This window comes from Alosa sapidissima, chromosome 14 (assembly GCF_018492685.1).
Source record: "Alosa sapidissima isolate fAloSap1 chromosome 14, fAloSap1.pri, whole genome shotgun sequence".
NCBI lineage: Eukaryota > Metazoa > Chordata > Actinopteri > Clupeiformes > Clupeidae > Alosa > Alosa sapidissima.
The window spans coordinates 8,807,961-8,829,660 of record NC_055970.1 but is presented as its reverse complement, the minus strand read 5'-3'; the positions used below and the strand labels follow the sequence as shown (position 1 = coordinate 8,829,660).

At 44.5% G+C, this 21,700-nt stretch overlaps 1 protein-coding gene across 4 annotated transcripts in view; it reads right to left on the bottom strand.

Moving 5' to 3' along the window:
* Positions 1-8,845: 8,845 nt before the first annotated feature.
* The window catches only part of kiaa1549lb (KIAA1549-like b), a 72,641-nt gene continuing 59,786 nt past the window's right edge, over positions 8,846-21,700 (bottom strand). For 3 of the 4 annotated variants that reach the window (XM_042062209.1, XM_042062210.1, XM_042062211.1), the window contains 6 exons: positions 20,549-20,681; positions 14,317-14,724; positions 13,602-13,696; positions 12,938-13,089; positions 12,476-12,627; positions 8,846-11,114 (listed from right to left, as the gene is read on the bottom strand). In XM_042062209.1, the coding sequence (XP_041918143.1) occupies positions 10,830-11,114; positions 12,476-12,627; positions 12,938-13,089; positions 13,602-13,696; positions 14,317-14,724; positions 20,549-20,681 (1,225 nt within the window). In that variant the 3' untranslated portion in view covers positions 8,846-10,829. Of the gene's footprint in view, positions 11,115-11,572; positions 11,648-12,475; positions 12,628-12,937; positions 13,090-13,601; positions 13,697-14,316; positions 14,725-20,548; positions 20,682-21,700 lie in introns of all 4 variants that reach the window. The other variant, XM_042062212.1, reaches the window with a different exon arrangement.

The window sequence follows — 21,700 nt, the reverse complement described above, 5'->3', positions numbered from 1 at the left end:
GCAAATACCTCTTAACCCGGCAGACAAAGAGAAAACAGCCTTTTCCAAGGGTGCAGGGCTATACCAATTCCGTATGATGCCAATGGGTCTCTCTAATGCCCCTCCAAGTTTTCAACGCTTGATGGAGTTGGTCCTTCGTGGCTTACACTGGAGCATCTGCTTAATTTATTTAGATGACATAATTATTTACAGTGAGAACTTTTCACTCCATCTACAACACTTGAAGGAGGTGTTTGAACGTTTCCGCACAGCTGGCCTGAAACTAAAGCCCTCCAAATGTCACCTGGCTCAGTCCTCAGTCACGTTCCTCGGTCATCGGGTCTCTAGCAGTGCCGTTGAGCCTGACCCTGCCAACACAGAGAAAGTCTCTACTTGGCCAGTTCCACAGTCAGCTACTCAAGTCAGAGCATTCCTGGGTCTGTGTTCGTATTATAGGCGCTTTATTCAGGACTTTGCACACATTGCAGATCCCCTACACCAGCTTACACACAAAGGGGTACCATTTATCTGGTCAACTGAAGCTGAGGAGGCTTTCATGGCATTAAAACAGACATTTAACATCACCACCAATTATGGCATTCCCAAATTTCTCAGCACCTTTTCTGCTCTACACAGACGCTTCACTCCATGCCTACTGTAGGTGCAGTGTTGTCACAGCAGCTTGATGGCAGAGAGCACGTAATAGCATATTCTAGTCATCTGCTCTCAGCGTCCGAGAGAAAGTGGTCTACATTTGACCGGGAACTCTGGGCCATTGTGTGGGCCGTTCGTCATTTTCGCCATTATATTGCCTCTCACCCTTTCACCATCATCACGGGCCATAAGCCGTTGGTAGGCCTCAGAAAGCTGCCCTTGGATCAAGACCCGACAGGACGACGAGCTCGCTGGTCAGTAGAGTTAGACCTCTATGACTGGTGCATAATACATCGCGATGGTAACAAACATCTAAATGCAGATGCCATGTCTGGTCGCCCACCTCATGAGTCCGCTGAAAGTTTTAGCCCCTCTCAGCTCGTGCCTTCACAGGCTTTAAACGCCGCTACGCAGACAGTTGATATTAATCAGCATGTAGGCTCAGTCCAGGGCTACCTGACCTCTAATCACATTCAAATTCAGACCGACTAGAATGTCGCAGAGCAACAAAGGACAGACCGAGACCTTGCCTTGGTCTTGTCATGGGTAACAGCTGGTCGACGACCACCATTATGGCAGTTACGTGGTGCCTCTCCCTACCTTAGAAAAATGTGGTCTCAGTTCAGTCGCCTCACGGTGACAAATGGACTATTTGTTAGGAGTGCGCGTTCTCACCATGGGTCAGAGCAGGTGGTGATCCCCATATCTCTCATTCCCACCATACTGCATCGTGTACATGGTCACCCAGGGGCTGGTCACTATGGTTTAGCGAGGTCTCTGGACAGGGCACAACGTACATTCTATTGGCCTTACGTGTCAGCTGACATTTCCAAACATTGCACTCAATGTCTAGCTTGCCAGTCGAGACGTTCCCCCGTGCCCCGGCCCCAGGCGCCTTTGGTCTCCATCTCCCCCGACTGTCCTTTCCAAATTGTTGCAGCCGACATAACAGAATTGCCCATGTCAACCAAAGGCCACCGTTATGTTTTAGTAATGATGGATTTGTACACTAAGTTTGTCAACCTCTACCCTTTAAAAGATCAGACAGCTGTCTCGGTCGCACACTGCATCTTTGAACAGCACATACCGCAGCATGGAGTCCCAGAGGCACTGCACTCTGATCAAGGCAGGCAGTTTGAATCAGATCTTGTGAAACAGCTTTGCAGTCTCTTGTCCATTCATAAACTACGGACTTCGCCTTACCACGCTCAATGTGGTGGGGCAGTAGAGCGCTATAACCGCACACTAAAAGAAGAGCTTGCCAAATACCTCCTGGAGGTGGGGCAAGAAAGGGATGACCATCTCCCCCAGATTGCGCTGGCTTATAACACAGTTACACACAATAGCACCGGATTCACACCTTTCTTTTTGGCCCATGGCCGTGAAGCACGACTGGCCCTTGATAGTCTGCTTACACAGGAACCATGTCACACTGCAGCCACTAGTGGAACTCCTGCTGCCTATGCCAACCACCTACGTCAGCGTCTCACTAGTGCCTATACGTCTGCTACTGCATTTAGAGACAGGAGCTCTAAGACATTTTAGCTCAGGAGCAGCAGCGTGACCGTCACCTGAAATTCACTCCGCACAAGGCAGGGGATCTGATTTTAGTGGATGATCCAGCCCACCAGCGCAACCAATTAGCTCCGCGCTGGATTGGCCCATATGAAGTCATTCAACCACTGGCCCCTTCTGATAACTCCCCTTTTTAGTCTGTGACCTTTCCCGCCCTACGGCCAAACCCAAAGTCATCCATTATAACCGTACCAAACCATTCATTAGTGATCCATCACAGCCACTACAGCACATCACACCCTTTCACAGACACTCACCTTCTCTGGCAAATCTCTCAGGGTTTTTACCATATCCCAGTTTGCCAGCCACGCCAACATTTTCCCAACAACCCAACATGCATACATCCACAGTACTGTTCCCTCAACATCCACAACATACACCTACTGATGATTCTGTCCCTGTTGCTGGGCCCTCAACAATGCCTAGCCCCCTGCCACCGGCAGTTCCCCCCTCTACGCCGAACACAAGGGTGGCCACTCGTTCACTCCCCAGTCGGGCACGTTGTCTGCCCTCTCGTTTTCAGGACTTTGAGTTATGATGGACACTCAAGGCAATGTTTTATGTTGTATTGTTTTCTCTTCATGCTCTGTATTGGGTAATGATATTGTCTTTTATTTTTTGGCTGCTCACCTATTATGTTGTTATTACATGGGTTACACAAAAGTTTAGATGGCTCATGTTATAGGCTACTGTTTGCCTTTATGACAAAGATGGTGCTGTGCTCTCTGGTTTGTTTGTTTGTTTTTGTTGTTATTGTCTTTGAAATGAGGACATTTCTTTTGGGGTGTGGGAGTATTATGTAGCACTGAAAAAGGTACAAGGATTTTTATTTTGTGAAGTAACTGGTAAACAGGAAGAGGGAAGCTGAGAGTGGGAGATGAGGGAGAGTTCCCACGGAGTACTGACGTGCTGAGCCGATGAGAGAATTTAGAGGTGAGCAGCCCTGGAAGAATGTTGTATACTTGGAGCTAAGAAATAAACTTCAAGGAGTTAAGATACAACGAAACTCCGTGTCAGGTTGTGTTAAATGCCCCCACTGAATCTACTTTTACAGTAGTCTCAATGTTGCAAGGTTGGTTTTCCGCCTGGGGACGCTAGGGGCAGCGGGAAAAGTCACCATTTTCACCGGAACAGGTCATTTAACCATCCAAATGATTTCTAAACGGGTTTATTACGTTGAAATAGTTGCCAAGTTTCCCTTTAAGTTTTAATCTGTTCCAGTAGGGGTTCTGACCAGGAATCCATGGAGAAAACTTTGACCAAAAAATAGGCCTAATGTTTCCAGCAGGCGACCTGTCTAACACATTCCCATATCAATTCCCTTGATCAACTGCGAGTAGACAGTTGATTCAGAGGCCCCATTTGCCTGGTTTGAATGTGAGACGTGTGTAGGTCTGCTAAAAGTGTTAAAAGTATTGTTTGCGAGAGACTTGCAGATAGTTATAATGCTTTGCTTTTTTTTTCTTTGCATCTCATTTTGACACTTTTATGTCCTTCTCTGTCTTCGTGTCTCTCTTGCCATGTCTCTCTCTCTCCCTTTTCCTCACTCCCACTCTCTCCCAGTGGCCATGGTGGAGGTTGGCAGCATCTGTGTGTCCTGAGCCTCTGAAGGTGACTACTAAGTCAGACGAAAGGTTTGAGGTAGCAAGCTTTCACTGACCTGTGTCTAATAATAATTTTGATAAGTTGAAAGACCTCATAAGAAAATGGTTGACAACAAGCATATTAAAACTAGGTTTACAATAAATAGGTAAATAAATAAATATTAGCCTAAATAATATGAATGAGACCTTTTCTTTCTACCCTAAAATTTAACAGGCTCTGGGATGATGGTATTTTTGCCACAGCATACTATGCACCTATCTTAATTAAAAGACTAAATAAATGAAGGATAAGAAGGAAACTGACATGACAGAAACTGGTTATATCTCACTATTCTCCTCCTGTCATTATCTGTGAACCAGTGAACGGGCACATGCTGTCGGCCGGCCAGCAGACTGCAGTCCCTGATGTTCTCTACCGCTGGGCCTCTCGCTCTATGTCCTCCCTCTCGGCTGTTTGAGAGGGGTTGATATGGGCTCACTTCACCGCAGTGAAACGCCCTGGCTGCTACCTGTGGCCCAGCAGCAGCATCATCATCACCTGTGCTGCTGGTGTTCTGGTTTGGTGCACACGTTGACGGGACGAGGGAGAGCTTGCCAGTCTTTGGCTCTCAGCTGCAGAGCTGAGCAGAGCCAGCCAGAACATTTGTAGAGTTTGGTTCCAAAACGCTATATCTCCGTTTTTAAAAACATTAAAAAAACAGGCTATTTATTTAATTGTGTATTTCAGGTAATATTAATCAAATTGCAGTTGTGTTGTTGATTGAGTAAAGATCAATCAAATAGCAATACCCAATTACAGTTCTACTATAACTAGATGTACAGCAGAGCGGTACAAAATATGAGCGCCGCCCAGTCCAGCACATTTTTTCCACAAAAATAAATCACGCTGAAAGGCCTATGTGTGTGTGTGTGTGTGTGTGCTTGTGTGTTTGCCTGCGTATGTGTGTTTGTGCATGTGCATGCATGCGTACATATGTCTACTGTGTGAGTATGTGTCATACGTATGATTACTGTGAATGTATGTGTGTGCGTGTGTATCTGTTTATGCACATGTGTGCACATGGAATGGGTTAACATGACCCCTGGAGGCAAACATACGAAATAAATTGGTCATCCTAGGCCCTACGGTTCTCAAGATATTCACAGAAAACTGTGTCTGCCCTACCCTCCTTTCGGGGGGTCCAGTACAGCGGGGGGCTACAGATCAAAACGAAAAACAATGGTTCCATGCTATCCATGTGGGGTTACATGCCCACCAAGTTTTGTGTACCCTGGTCTTTCAGTGTCCCGGGAATCCTTGTTGGTGTACGGTCACTAAATGTACACATAAATTATTTTATTGTAAGGCCCCCCATTACGAAAGTTCACAAAACTTGGCATGCATTCGGAGGGTGTCATAATGATCCTACACTTTCAATTTCGTGCAGTTTTGACCATGTCAGCCAGAGATATTGTGATGAAAACACCTAATTTTTTGCTTTTTAATTTTTAACTAGGTGGCGCTATACATGAAATAAGTGGTAATGGGATGGGTTGACATGCCCCCTTAAGACCAACATACAAAAAAAAAGGTGGACCTCCTAGGCCCTACGGTTCTCGAGATATTCACAGAAAACTGTCTCCGGCCACCTACAGGCCAGTTGGTGTATAGTAACATAAATTAATTTATTGTGTGGCCCCCCATGAACGGAATTCCACGAAACTTGGCGTGCATTCAGAGGGTGTCATAATGATCCTACACTTCCAATTTCGTGCAGTTTTGACTATGTTAGGTCACAGATACCTGCGATTACAACACCTCATTTTTACTTTTTTGTGTTTAACTAGGTGGCGCTATACATAAAATGAGATCAACATACAAAAAAAAATGGTCCTCCTAAACCTTACGGTTCTCGAGATATTCACAGAAAACTGTGTCTGCCCTACCCTCCTTTGGGGGGGTGCAGTCCGGGGGGATGGGGGCTACAGATCAAAACGAAAAACGATGGTTCCATGCTATCCATATGGGGTTACATGCCCACCAAGTTTCGTCTACCCCGGTCTTTCAGTGTCCCGGGAATTCTTGACGGAAATTTGGACATGCGAAAAAGAAAAAGAAAAAAAAAATCTTTTAAAAAAATCTTTAAACTTCGCTGCGCGGCGGTCATAATAATTACTTCGAAAACATAAAAAAGAAACTTATGAAAATGTATTAAAATGGTGGATATAGCGTTTTGGAACCGAACTCTTCATTTGTTCCCTGGATCCTTGTCCCTAGCACTTTTGTCTGTGCACCGTGAGTTCAGAGAAAACATGGTAAGGCACATTATACCTGCATGTATCAATACTACACATACCAGGGGACATCCACACTGCACACACTTATACTACTTATATAGTTTATACTAGGGCTGTCAATTGATTAAAAAAATTAATCTAATTAATTACATACTCTGTGATTAATTAATCTAAATTAATCGCATATACATTTTTTGCTGTGAAAGTATTTTAAATATTTAAATTCTAATGAATCATTGAATAATCAGCATTAGTGACATTAAAGTTCAAAAACTCTTTTATTATTATTTTCACTGAAAAAAAATTGCCATAATAATCTATGATATGACCTAATATGCTAAGGAAATGAATTCAAAAGTGATTCGGGAAGAAGTTTTTTTTTTTTCACTATACAAGGCATTTCATTGCAGAGGACTTTATTTTAAACACTTTATTTTTTATCAACACCGTCAGGCCGTTTTTTAAAAGTAAATGTTCCAATCAATGATCCAGGCAGCACGTTTTCTTCTCTCTCCTTCATATTACAGTCTAAATTTTACTGACTAGAACGGCTCGGGGTCAAAGGTCATACGGAATCGATTAATCTGCACTATTTTTTTTTTAATCAGTTATTTTTTCTCAAATTAATTAATCAAAATTAATCAGTTATTTTGACAGCCCTAGTATATACACTTATATACCACTTCCTTTGCTAGCGAGCATGGTGGAGCAGTGGTAGCCGGCCCGGTTTCGATTCCTGCCTTTTCATGCCTGTGTTGCTTTGGATAAGCGTCTGATAAATATCAGTCAACTTTAACTTTACATACAGCTGGGGAAATAAGTATTGAACATGTCAACATGTTTAAATACAGTATGCTTCCAGCGACGCTATTCGCATGAAATTTTCACCAGACATTAGTATTAACTTAGGTAATCCACACATATAAAAAAATCCAAACATTAATGTCCATAAGTAGAGTTATGAGTAAAAAAGTGGAATGCCACAGGAAAAAAGTATTGAACACGCTAAGAAAAAGCAGTACACAAAGGCAAGGAATGGCAAGGAACAAGGTGGAATCTAAAAGTAGTAGAGAGTAATTATCTCTCCTATCTGTGCAAATTAATATAAGTTGGGTTAGTACATACTGATAGGCTACAAAAAGGTTTTTCGTTACCAAGGTGTCACACAAGAAACATTTCATGATGGGTAAAAGCAAAGAGCTCTCCCAAGACCTTTGCAACCTTATTGTTGCAAAATATATCAATAGAACTGGTTACAGATGCATTTCAAAAGTTCAGAATCATCCAATAAGCAGCATTGAGGTCATTATCTGCAAGTGGAAAGAACATCACTGCATCATCAACCGGCCATGCACAGGATCTCCTCGCAAGATTTCTGACCAGAAAGTCAGAAGGATAGTCAGAAGAGTAGCCCAAGAGCCAAGGACCACTCGGAGAAAGCTCTAGAAAGACTCGTAGGCAGCAGGGACCATTGTTACAGAGAAAATCATAGGTGATGCACAACATTTGGACAAGTCTATGAAATACTGATAGAATGTATTCTGGTCAGGTGAGGGCAAAATTTTACTTTTTGGATGTCATACTCACCATATTTGGAGGAGAAATGGCACTGTGCATCACCCTAAAAATACCATACCAACAGTGAGATTTGGTGGTCATGGTGTGGGGTTGTTTCTCATGGTACTGGCAGACTTCATACAATTGAGGGAATGATGAATGGAGTTATTTTATTCTGGGAAAATCTTGCCATCCACCAGGATGATGAGGATGAAACATGGTTAGACCTTCCAGCAGGACAATGATCCAAAGAAACAATCAGCAAAGGAAACTCTCAATTGGTTTCAGAGAAAGGAAATCAAGGTGCTGACCTTGAATCCAATTGAACAGTTTTGGAAGTTAACTAAAGATCAGGATTCACAAGAGAGACCGGAATCTTCAATATTAAAAGACTATCTGTTTAAAAGAATGGGCCAAAACCACACCTGATTACTGCGACTGATTAGTTTTGTCATACAGGAAATGCATTGAAGCTGCAATTACAAATAAAGGCTTTTCCACAAAGTATTTGAGAAATTTCTGTGTTTTTTCCTGTGTCATTCATTTATTACACATAACTCTACTTATGGACATTAATGTTTGTTTGTTTTTTTATATGGGTGGATTATCTGAGTTAATACTAATGAAAATTGTATGCAAATAGCCTCATTGGAAGTATACTTACTGAAAAAAATGTTGACGTGTTCAATACTTATTTTCTCCGCTGTAGCACTGGCAATATTCCAGAATACATTCACGTTAGTTCTACACCCACTTCAAAACATGCACATCACCCACAGCCTGCAAGTCTAGTATGCTTTCTTCAACACAACTACTAACTCCCAGTTCCTGAGATCACACCATTTTTCTAATCTTTGAGTAGCTTATTACAATTTCAGTGTTAAACAGCTCACAAGAAAGGGATAATGGACAGATAAATATTACTGATATTCAAATATGGTTACATAGACGGTATGCTATGCACATTTGTTTGCACATGCATGTGTGTCTGTGTGTGTGTGTGTGTGCATGCGAGCATGAACCTGTGTGTGTGTGTGTGAGAGAGAGAGAGAAAGAGAGAGCATTTGTGAGTAATCATGTGTTTGTGTCAGGGTAATTATAGTTAACAGAGACTGAAAATAAGAAAAAAAGGGGAAAAAATAATTTGATGTCGAAATAATATCATAAACCATTTCCATATTATCATTCAGTCCATTTTATTGGCTCACTGGTTTCAAGAAGATTAAAAATCAACATTACTCTGGGCTCTTACAAATTACCAAGTGTCTCCCTTAAAGCTGTTGTAAGTGATATTGGTAGGACACTGTCTTTACTTTCTGACAGCTATTGCTATGTCTTTAAAATAAGCTCTATGAGAGAAATGTATGTCTGGGACTCTCCTGTGCTCTGTAATCAGATACAAAACTCTCAATATGGTACAGCTATGTTAACCAATCATGACCTCTCTAAGGAGATGAGCAAATCTATATGCCAATCATTTTGAGTGTCAAACAGTAGTAAGACCACCTACAGCAGCTTTAAGATCCATGTACAGCATACAGGAAGAAAACAATTCAAAGTCTTTACTTCTAACAGATATGATATTGTCCATCTCAAGGTATGACAGTATCATCATTATGAAATTCCTATAATAACGGAAAAAGTTAACCCATCAGCAAAGTGCTGAAGAGTGAAATAACTTCAAGAATTGATTTGATTTCTTACCTATTTACAAACCAACACCAATACTGGTGTGAAAGTTCCAAAAGGGAACCTGAGAAAATAAGACGTGTGACATGACACTTGACAAACAACACAAAGACATTTTCCCCATTTCATTGTGAATCAAGTGGCCACGTTCTTCCATGGCCATCTTTCTTGCAGACGGTATAAGCCATCCACATGTATAAATGACATATACTCAGCTGTTTTGTTAAAAATGGGTCTTAAAGGAACAGTCTCCCTCATGGCAAACATCAATCTTTCTAAACATCTGCACAATTTGCATTCAAGAGTACTACACTGCGCAGGCATCATCTCAAAAAATACACTACTTAGGCCAGTTAGTTCTCTAAGTCCCCAGTTCACAGATAGCAAGTAAATCCTTATTCTAGGCCATGTGTCAAGATAGCACAGCATCTACAGATCATATTCTTCAGGCCTTTTGAATATTGCTCACCATTTGCAAAGCAATATTCAGTAATCACCAGACAAATCTTTTTCATTTAAATGTTAAGAGGATTAACAGAAAACGATGGATCTATACTTACAAAATAAAGTGCATTTCCACTGACCTTAATGGGAGTTACAATACAATCATTTCCAAAGAGTGCGCTCTTTTGCAACACATTCACAATTTAATGCAAAGAAATATTTACTATGGGACAGCCTATAGGACATGGAGAAGACAGCACGTGCAAAAAGCCTTTGAGTCAAATACACTGCAGCTGCATGCACTTGGTCAAACAAGAAATGTACTTTTCTAACTACTAGGGGAAGGTCCAAATTTAACTGTCAACATATCAGACTTTTTGAACTTCCACAAAACTATAATTTATAGTCTCTATAGTTTATTAAATTAATCTCTTTTGATTCCCAAACATTTTTTATTTTGTACACTCAAGACAGAAAGGGCCATTTAAACACAATGTAGGATATACAGTAATAATGTCTTATAATCAATTATTCTTAATGTTAACCCCCATTAGCATTGGAAAAGTATAAATCCTTTGATTCAGGCTTCTGCACATTAGCATGTCTATAAATCACAACAAAATGAAAACTTAAGTGTTAACTGAATATGAAATATTCAGTAACGGATGGATGATAGGTTGAAAGTATAAATTCATTGCAATGCTTTGGTTCTCGTGTGAAAGTCAGTTCCTTTCAGTTCCAAATATCACATTTATGATTTGAATGCTATTTTACAATGCCGTTGAACAAATGGGGAAAAAGCCAAAAGTCAAAGACAGCCCACAATAAAGCTGACTGAAATGCTCGACATACAACAGGTTTGTTCTGCGAGAAAACGAGTACATTGTGAAATTCAAACAGAGATACAGTAACTATTTTCGGCTCACCCCAAACAGGAGCGCATTAATCTGTACAAACCTCTGAGTTCTGTGTTGTGTGTTGCTCAGGTCTGCAGCAGTCTCTCCCTTTTAAAGAACTTGCTGCTTAGTCTTCTGCTGACTAGAGGGAGCTCTAGACCTGGAACTCAAACATGTCTGTTTGCTTCTTGGCCAGCTTGGCCACCTCCTCGCGGATCGCTTTGACCAAGGCGGACGTGGAGAGGTTGGTGAGGGGGTTGTCGGACACGGGGAGGTCCAGCGGGTCGGCTAGGCTCTGCTGAGAGGCCACGGTGGAGGCGGACGTGGGGCGCTCCAAGCCTCCCAGGGCTAATGGTGGCTGCCCGTAGTGCTGCAACAGGGGGCTGCCCTGAGGGTAGCGGGGGTGCGGAAAAGCCTCGGCGTAACCTGGCAACGGCACCTGGAAGAAAGATGGACGAGGTTGTCAATCTGACGATACTACATTTCAGGCGTACACTTGACATACAGTGCATTCCACTGTAGTGTGGCTACTGTTAGTCTTAGAGTGAGAGTAGTCTTTTTTTTTTTTGCTTGGGTGAGTTTTCTTTTTTTTGCACCATATTGCTCATATTTATATTCAGATGAGTGAAAAAGGAGACAACATACACAAGCACAAAGACTAAAGTCACGGTTAAAAAACTCAAAGATGGGAAGAAAACTCAAACGTCTAACACCAAAATATTTGTGACTTTTCATTCAAACGTAACGTTTGAAATCAGCAATGGATTACTGTTTGATTGATCGGAACAAGGTGGCATGACAACAACACACAAAAACTCTAAAAGAATTTCAAACTCAACAAAGAAACAAAAAAAAAAAAGGGAAAATGTGTTCGTTTAAAGAAATGTGCTCAACTACCCCGGTATTTTGCTGAGTCCACTCAACGCCAGCGATAAATTCAGTTCAGCAAATGGTTTCTAAATGACACTGGTTCTGTAAAAAGACACTGCGTGAAGGCATTTGGTTGAAACAGGCAGACACAAAACAGGGATATAAAGTAGAAGAACATTCAAAAAACAGAGGGTTTGCCACATGGCTGAAAAAGACATCTGACAAAGAAGGAATGGCCCACCCCATTTATCACTCTCTCTCTCTCTCTCTCATTTAGGATGGGGGGAAGACGTTTCACAGATGAAGAAACACAAGTGAGAGCAATCCTGATTCTCTTAGGATGCTGTCCTGGGTTTGATCTTTTTCATCCTCAACATCCTCATCATCAACGCTCCGTTCAGTACAGTACAAAGCAGTGATCGTTCCCACTGATTTCAGAGGGGGGACACTCGAGAATTAATCTCAGATTACACAGCCATCTCAGACGCTTCATTGATCGCAGAGCCTGAAGATGTGACTTTTCTTATGAGGGACATAAGAAAAGGTGGACACAGGAATTGATCACACAACCTTCAACATTCAACAGGGTGGGAAAACTCCATGTTTTTCATCCAAGTTACAGTATTACTGAAGAATTAAGTATACTGCAAATGGACACAATTATATGTTTCAGTGGGAGAAGGGAGAATAATAGATATTCGCCAGACAGGCTAGTTTCTAAGGATGCCCATACATTAAAGTAATGCTGAACACTACTGATATTTAACATAAGCTTTATTCATGTTGATATTGAACAAAATAAAATCCTTGAAGGCTCTCTCTGGCTGAGGCTGAAACGTCCAGGACTTGAGCCCCAACTGGAGCAGGAATTGGGGGAGCCTGTCGTGTAGGCTACAGGAGATGGCTATGGGAGGAGGGGAGGTGGCTTACAGATTCAGCCCACTGTGGAGGCACGTCCTCAGGCTCCGGCGGGTAGGACATCCAGGACGGGCTGTGGTAGGAGGACGGTGGGGTGGACAGGAAGTATCCTGGGTAGCCGGGGCGAGTAGCTGGGATGGCATAGACTGCGGAAATTGGGTTTCCTGCAGGAAGGGGAAAGATTTAGATTCATCTTAAATTAAGCACTGCATTGGATATAAGCTAGAGATGCAGCTTGGAATAAGGTGTTAAGTCATGGCTATGAGCTAAAATAAAAAAGGAAAACACTGAGAAATTCCCACACAGAGGTTACTTTGGTTCAAGCTCGCAGTTTGCAGTTTCAGTATCAAAGTAGTGCCTGACTTGACTGAAAGGGAGATGACATAACATCCCTCCCACTCTCTTACTCTCTCTCTCTCTCTCTCTCTCACTCTCACTCTCACACACACACCCACTGGAGGCGATCACATTCACCTGAGTGGTTGAGTGGCAGGGGCTGGTCAGTGGTAACTGAGGGGAGCACGGCTCTGCTGACTGGCACGTAGGGGGCGCTCTCATGCTGACTCGGCACGTCAGTGACAGAGGACTCTACACTCCGCGCCTTCGGCCCAAGGTCAGATGAAGAGCTGAGGAGAAGTGACAGTGAGAAACCAGCAGTGACACAGTTTGGCCACTAGGTGGCACCGTTACCTAATCAAACTGAAGACACTGCACAACAAGCGTCCCTGTTGCACCCCGACAATAGTCATTGGTATTCATGTCATTTTCAAGTACACTGATACGGGATTCAAATTTACATTGTCGTGTAGCAATAAAATCAGCCATGTCTGTGAAGGAGTAACTAACAGAATATTTTTGTCCTGGCCCAGCCAATATTTCATCGTCTACTGATGACTACCAGACGAGGTCACTGGCCACTATGCTAATATCAGTTGCAGGGATTTACAGAGTGTCTAATGTGACTGTTTGTGTGTGTGTGTGTGTGTGTCTGTGTGTGTCTGTGTGTGTGTGTGTGTGTGTGTGTGTGTGTGTGTGCATGCCCTAATGTGACTGTTTGTGTGTGTATGGACATGGGCATGCGGGCTTACATGAATGTGTTTGCATGTGTGTGTGTGTATGTGTGTGTGTCTTATCTCACCGCCTCAGTGATGTCCCAGGAGGGCCTGTTCTGGGTGGAATGGGAGGAGGGGGGGACCCCATAGCCATGTCAGGAAGCTGAGTGAACCTGAACGCCTGGGAGGAGAATAAGAACACACTCATGAGCCTACCACACCACTGAGGGAGGAGGGAATAAATAGCAATTTAACACACATTCTCTATTTCCCTATGCAAATGTGTTTTTTTATTATTTCAGTATGTATAGTATATATACTTTTTTTTGATCCCGTGAGGGAAATTTGGTCTCTGCATTTAACCCAATCGGTGAATTAGTGAAACACACTGCACACAGTGAACACACAGTGAGGTGAAGCACACACTAATCCCGGCGCAGTGAGCTGCCTGCTTTAACGGCGGCGCTCGGGGAGCAGTGAGGGGTTAGGTGCCTTGCTCAAGGGCACTTCAGCCGGTGGTCAGGCCACTTCAGCCACTGGTCGGGGCTCGAACCGGCAACCCTCCGGTTACAAGTCCAGAGTGCTAACCAGTGGGCCACGGCTGCCCTAGTATGTTTGAAAGCACAGCAGTGTTTTACAGTTACTTGAATTGAAATGATTATTTTGAACTTAGAACTTATGCCTTATGCTACCATATGTGCTACAAGACCTTCAGACCCAGTTAAAACACCTTTATACCCCTTCCACTGAAAAAGTACATGAGCCAGCCGTCCATGTGTGCTGTGAGGCAGACACACTCACAGGCTTGGGAAGGCTGCACTGGTACAGGTCTGGCCCGTACCCGGCCGGCACCCACTGCAACGCTCTTTGGTTTCGGCTTATGGTGCCTGGAGCGCTGGTCACCACCTCGGAGTAGGGTATGGGCGGCCCCGGGTTGTAGGGCCCCAGCTGGTGGTGGGGGTTGTGGGGGTGCTGGGGGAGGGCTTGGGGGTGGTGGTGGCGGCCGGCGGTGGAGGATGAATGACCGGCCGAGGCCAGGCTGAAGGCCTCCTCCAGCAGCAGGTGCATCTGCTGCCGCACCTCGTCGATGGAGGGCTGCGAGCTCAGCGTGGACGTCTCCGAGTGACCCTTGACCTGCCGGCCGTAACCATAGCTGCGGTGGCTCATCAGCCGGTCCACATTTGTCTCCTCGATGATCTCGGGTTCGGTCTGAGAGACAGGGACAGGCAAGATGGATGGTAAGAGAGAGCGCTTGACAGCTATTTGAATACCCAAAGCAGTTGATACTTGAGGAACACCAATGCAAACAAACACCTTGACCACAAGCAACAAACAACACACCAGTGTATAGACTAAAAAATATTCTTACACCTTTGCATACACACTTCTTACCTTCCCACTTCGTATGCATTTATGTTGATCTTGTAGCATAATCGATTACACTATGTCAGCCTAAGTCAGCACCATACACTAAACTTTGCAAATATGTGGTGTGCATTGGGTCTATGAGATGCTACTACTGAGGAATGGCAGACACCTTTGTCTATATGACATCTTCATGATGTCAGTGTAACAGTGTAACCTGACACAGCCAAGAAGGTTTTGCTTCATACAGGTGGAGGCGAAGTCCCCAACTGATTCACACACCATTGTTGGCCAACTGCCAGCCAGGCCTGCAAATGGGTGATATGGCCAGCGTCTCGGCCCTACAGCAGCCCCGAGCCATGGATGTTCAGCAGCCTTGTCCCCTGGCTGGCGTCTCTGGCCTAGTCCTGATCAGGGACCCAGGGTTCCTGTTCCTCAAGTTCCTCAGGTGGTCCTTGTGCCCAAGGCTCCCGTCCTGCCACGATTTCTGAGCCTGAGGTGGTTCCCAAGGTGCTTCCTGTTGCGCCTGTGCCTGAGATGGTTCCCGTTGTGCCAGAGATGGTTCCCATTGTGCCTGTGCCTGAGACGGTTCCCGTTGTGCCAGAGATGGTTCCCATTGCGCCTGTGCCTGAGACGGTTCCCGTTGTGCCAGAGATGGTTCCCATTGCGCCTGTGCCTGAGATGGTTCCGGTTGTGCCAGAGATGGTTCCCATTACAAGGATACAAGGATACAAGGAAGTTTATTGTCACATGCATATAGTTACTGGATGTAAGAAATGCAGTGAAATTATGTCTAGTGTCAGCCTATTTGTGCATTTATGGGGGGGATAAAAAGTGCAGTAGAAGAGGGGTTTAGTAGATTAAGTGGCAAGGGCTGCATAAGAAAGGTGGGGGAGGTTTGGGATTGGGGGGCACCAACAAGGAGCACCCAAGAGCAACAGGGGCAAGGAAAAACTCCCTTACTAAGGAAGAAACCTTGGGCAGATCCACGGCTCAAGGGGCTAACCCAACTGCCAGGGGTCTTGGTGTGTGTGTTGGGGGGATGACAAGGGAGATGGGATAGTGTGCTGTGTGTGTGGGGAGAGGGCAATGTGCAATTTGTGTGTTGGAGAAGCTTCCTCATGAGACGATGTGCTGTGTATGTGCTGTAAGTATGTTGGGGATGTGTGTTGGAGAAGCTTCCTGATGAAATAATGTGCTGTGTATGTATGGGAGAGGGGGGGGGGGGCAGTGTACTGCAAGTATGCAAGTATGGTGAAGGGATTTACTATTGCAAGCAGAGTACTGTATGTATGATGTATGTGAGTGATGACAGTGCAGATGTGTGTGTGGGCGGGAGGGGAGTGGAGCAGTGACTGTGTGTGTGTGTGTAGTGTGTGTGTGGGTAGGTGGGGGCAGTGTGCAGCAAGTATGTAGAGGAGGCTTACTGTAGCAAGCAGTGTGCTGTATGTATGTGAGGTGATGACAGTGATGATGTAAGTGTGTGTGTTTTTTGTGTGTGTGTTGGGGATGGGGGTGGGGGGGCAGAAAGGCTAGGCAATCAAGGACATGGGTAGATAGATGGAGGAGAAATCAAAAATAATAAATAAAAAGTTCTATGGAGATGTGCAAAAGTTGGAGAAAGTCAGATATGTGTGTGCGTGTGTGTGTGTGTGTGTGTGTGTGTGTGTGTGTTTTGACGTGTGATGAAATAAGAAAATAAATAAAAGGTCTGTAGCATAGGGAGAGGGAAGTGCTAAAAGTCATGTAGGTGTGTGTGTGGGGGGGGGGGGTGCTGAGGAGTGAATGAGTGAGTCAGTATAGTGTGAGTTCAGAGTTGGGAAATGTTTGAGAGTGCTGAGGAGTGAATGTGTGCAAAGTCAGTATAGTGGCAGTTCAGAGTTCGGATGGCCTGGCGATAAAAACTTCTCCTGAGTCTCTCAGTTCTGGCTTTGTGACTACATAGGCGTCTTCTTGATTTCAGCGGTAGGAATAATCCATTGTTAGGGTGAGAAGAGTCCTTCAGAATCTTTTGGGCTCTTAGGAGTACTCTTCTGGAATAGATATCTTGTAGAGCAGGGAGTTGAGTTCTTATAGTACGTTCAGCTGAGCGCACTACTCTCTGCAGAGTACTTCAATCTCTAACTGTGGAGTTCCCATACCAGGTGATGATGCTACCAGTTAGAACACTCTGAACCACTGAAGTGTAGAAGGCCTTCATTATGGATGTAGAAACTTTGAATTTCCTTAGCTGACGAAGGAAGTAGAGTCGTTGTTTGGACTTCTTCAGAACATATTGAGTGTTAACAGTCCATGTTAAGTCTTCAGTAATGTGGACACCAAGGTATTTAAAACTTGTGACTCTCTCTACAGGTTGCCCGCTGATCATTAGTGGGGTGTAACTGTAGTTCTGCTGCTGCCTTCTGTAATCCACTACCATTTCCTTGGTTTTATTGACATTCAGTGTCAAGCTGTTAGATTGACACCACTGTGCCACCTCATCAACCTGATCCAAGTACAGCTGTTCATTGTTGTTACTAATCAGGCCCAAGATCACTGTGTCATCTGCAAACTTGATGATGGAGGTATGACTACTGTTGGCTTTGCAGTCATGTGTCATTGTGCCTGTGCCTGAGGTGGTTCCCGTTGTGCCAGAGATGGTTCCCATTGTGCCTGTGCCTGAGATGGTTCCCGTTGTGCCAGAGATGGTGTGGTTCCCCCCTGTGCCAGAGATGGTTCCCATTGTGCCTGAGGTGGTGCCAGTTGTGCCAGAGATGGTGTGGTTCCCCCCTGTGCCAGAGATGGTTCCCATTGTGCCTGAGGTGGTGCCGGTTGTGCCAGAGATGGTGTGGTTCCCGTTGTGCCAGAGATGGTTCCCATTGTGCCTGTGCCTGAGGTGGTTCCCGTGCCCCCCGGGAGTGGTGTGTGTGTGTCCCAGAGTGGATCCTAAGCAACCTATAAGTGTCATCCAGAGTGTGACTGGGTGAAGTGTGTATGTGTCCCTGAGTATGAGTGGGTTTGTGAGTTTGAGTTTGGTGTGAGAGTGTTCCTGAGAGTGTTCCTGAGTGTGTTCCTGAGTGTGTGTCTGAACCTGAGTCCAGCAGTGCCCTGTCCTGAGTCTGCCACGTCCACACCTACTGTAGGTTGATCGATGCTGGACCTGCCGCAGCATTGATTACTGCCAAAACCTGGTCACCATTGGCCTCCTGCCAGACTCCCAAAAGGGTTCTGCCTTCAGCATCAAGGGAGATTCGGCCTTCATCACAGATTCCAGCCCAAACCAAGAGGGTCTACATCTTCACTATTGGCATCTTATCAGGCCCCCGGGGAGGTGTCAACCTCCAGCCAGACCTCTAGTGGGGTGTCGTGGCAGACCTCTCAATCGTCCACATCCATCTGTCTGACCTCCTGATCGTCCGTGTCCATCTGTCTGGCCTCCAGGTTGTCTTCCTGATTGTCCGCACTGGTCCGTCCATCGTCCTGGTCGTCCTTCCAATCGACCATCCCTGTCAGCTCTGCCACCAGGCAGGCAAACTATGCATTACTGTAACAAGTTAGGCCCCATGGGATTCTCGCATCCATGAAAGTCGCTTACCTCTCCATAAATTTCCCATCATCTAAATAATGTCATGTGACATGAGCACACAATTAAGCACTGCAGCAGCACAACTCCCACTGCAGCTGCTTCATCCAGCTCCGTCTCTTCACTTCACACTCACACTACGTCTTCATTTCCTGTTTTTGTACCTTATTTATCTCTTTCATCTCACAGACCTTTTCTAACTCCCTCTCCTCACCTCTCTCTCTCTCTCTTTCTCTCTCTACCCCCTCTTTCTCTTCCTTTCTCCTCCTCTCTCTCCACTTGTGCCCTAGTTCCTGTGTAAGTAGCATGGGAGCCACAGGAGACCTAGCGCATCACATCTCATAAATCAGTCCTCCCACAACGTAGACGGTCAGAGAAGAGAATTCGCAGTAATCTAGCCAAAAGCAATGCATCCCCACTGTAATCAATATACTCAGGCCAACCACAGCCATGCCACACATATTTATAGCAGCATGAGACAGTTTACATAGTTATGGTGCTTCTGTAGAGAGAGTAAAAACCACACATATCCAGAGTTCAGCTGCTGTTTGGGGTACAGTAGGTTATTTCATGGAACACTTTGTGAAGAATAAATATCTCAGCATCCTGGAAGGAGTCAGTAGGAGTCATTTTTGTTTATCCTATACAATATTCGGACAATCAAGCCTTATATAACAAAATATAGCCACAAGCCACTCATATAGCCACTTGCTTTATGCAGGCCATTGTTTCCAAACTAGACTATTGCAATTGTTAGCTGGCCTACCTGCTTGTGTATCTACCTGTATCTACCTGCTTGCCTTTATCTATTAACTATGTATAATTAAAGGAACCGTGTGTAAGAAATGTATTTCAATTAATCATAAAATGGCCCTGATATGTCACTAGACATTAAGAAATCATGTTCATTTCAAATACTTATATCACTGACAACAGTAGTCCGGCCAGGATATTGTCATTTAAAAAGTGAAGTTGCAGCCCTCAACTGATGTTGATGTGTTTTGTCATGTTGTGTTTTGGCCTGATGTGCCACCCTCCACTTATCTACTAATCAGGAAGTCAGTGGTGTTTCGGCATCCGGGTTGGCAACCTCGAGTCAGGGGGGAGGAGGAGGGGATACACTGCTCTACAGTCATTTGAAAGTGATTGCAGTACCAGTTTTGGCCACAATCTTAAATATGGTTCCTTTAATTCTCCTTACAGAGTCACAGTTTGTGTTCATGGTTATTATTATTCTGTTAGATTCTGTTTAGTCTATTATATTATTAATAGTTTGTGTCAATAATAGTAAGTGCCTTCTATAGAACTATAAAGATTGGCAACATGTTGCTATTGTTTACTAAAGAAAAACAGATGTGTTATCTAAATGATTGTGTTTACTTTCACAAAGCCTTTTAATAATGGTTGATGGGGTTTTCTAGTTGATAAAAAAAAAATCTTTAAAAGCAGGCAAGAACTGTGGCTGGTTGTTATGTTTCATAATTTCATATTGTGTCTGTAACAAGGGAGCTTTGTTACCATGGTTACAGCTTAAGAAAATACGAAAGAGATGACGGGGGAAAGGGGAGGGTCTGGCGATGCCACAACAACTTCTGGCCCAAACCCCAACAACACCCAGCCTGGGCGTGATGATTAATACATCATCTACAGTACACATCTCATCTTGATGATGGGAGGTTTTCAAAACACAATGAATGTATTTTGTCTGCAGGAAAGTGTGTGTTTCCAATGGATCTATTGTTCCACACAGTCGCTGTCTTTAATACCATGCTTTAATTCCATTCTACTCTACTTTTGGTCTCAACATTGACGGTGCATACTGGAATGCTCAGGTGTTTAGTGGAGAAGTGGAGAGAGGATTGTTGGTGTGACTGTGTGCATGCTCTCACATCATAGCCACTGTAACTGAAATGCTCAGATGTTTAGTGGACAGATACTGTAGGAGGATTGTTGGTGTGACTGTGTGCATGCTCTTACATCATAGCCACTGTTGCGGCTGTGACTGTGTGCATGCTCTCACATCATAGCCACTGTTGCGGCTGTGACTGTCTGCATGCTCTCACATCATAGCCACTGTTGCGGGTGTGACTGTGTGCATGCTCTTACATCATAGCCACTGTTGCGGATGCCCTTCCTGGGCCTCTCCCTCATGACCAGCAGGTCCATCTCCGTCCCCCCAGGGCTGGGGCTGTTCAGGGACTGCCTGCTACGGTAGGCAGGGTGCCGCACCTGGGAGTGTCTACATCCAGCCGCGAAGAACACAACATACACACACACACACACACACACACACACACATACGCACACGCAGAGAGAAAGTGTGAGAGAGAGAGCGAGAAATAAAAGAGGACACACATGTGAATAATGTGCCAGACAAAAGATAAAAATCTCAACCTCTGTTCCCTGAGCTGGCCTGTTGGGAGATTCTCACAAATATTACATGCTGATAATGCAGCTTGCATCAATATCACCAATATAAAACACAGCTTTCTGTCTCAGATAGGAAATGGTGAAGCCCACTGTGTGCAGGCTGGGTAGGCAATATACTGCAGTAACTTGAGTAAATGGTGCAGCCAGTCTGATATATAAACATGGGGATCGCTGCTCTGTTCTCTGAGGTGAGCTTACTGAGGTGTTGCTTGTCTTTGAGTGTAACTTGATCAGTCTTCTTCTTCCTGCTGTAAGTCTGTCACGTTCGGCTCGCATGGGGAGAAAAGGGCCAATTAACAGGCATGAGAGTTAACACCGAGCCGAGCCGCGAACCGCAGGCAACGGCAGCAGCATCCGCGACAAATGCGGGATCAAACAGACGAGAGGAACCGGCGCCGCAGCCCAAGAGCAAGTCCCAGCGAACGAGTCAAATCCGCTTATCGGAGGGCCATGACGGAGGAGAGGAGTCATGTTGGCGCGCTCCCTCACCGCCGAATAAAGAGCCCATTAAGATGCAGATTACTGTTCGACGAGCTGGAGAGGAGCCCGACGCGAAAATAGACAATTAAGCGAAAAACAAACACAAACAAACATTCACCACTCCAGCGACGTCAAGAACTCTCAGCCTAAGCAATGACAGTAGCTCAGCATAAACAAAACCTTTATGAATCATACGTGCTATAGGCCTACTACAAGGGCTGCTACAGCAACAGTGCATTATACTGATACAACTACATTATCAGGCGCAGTATAGGCTGAAGAACCAATGTGTAACAAAACACTAATACACTCAAATTATTCTACCTTGTGTAAATTATTCTACCTTGT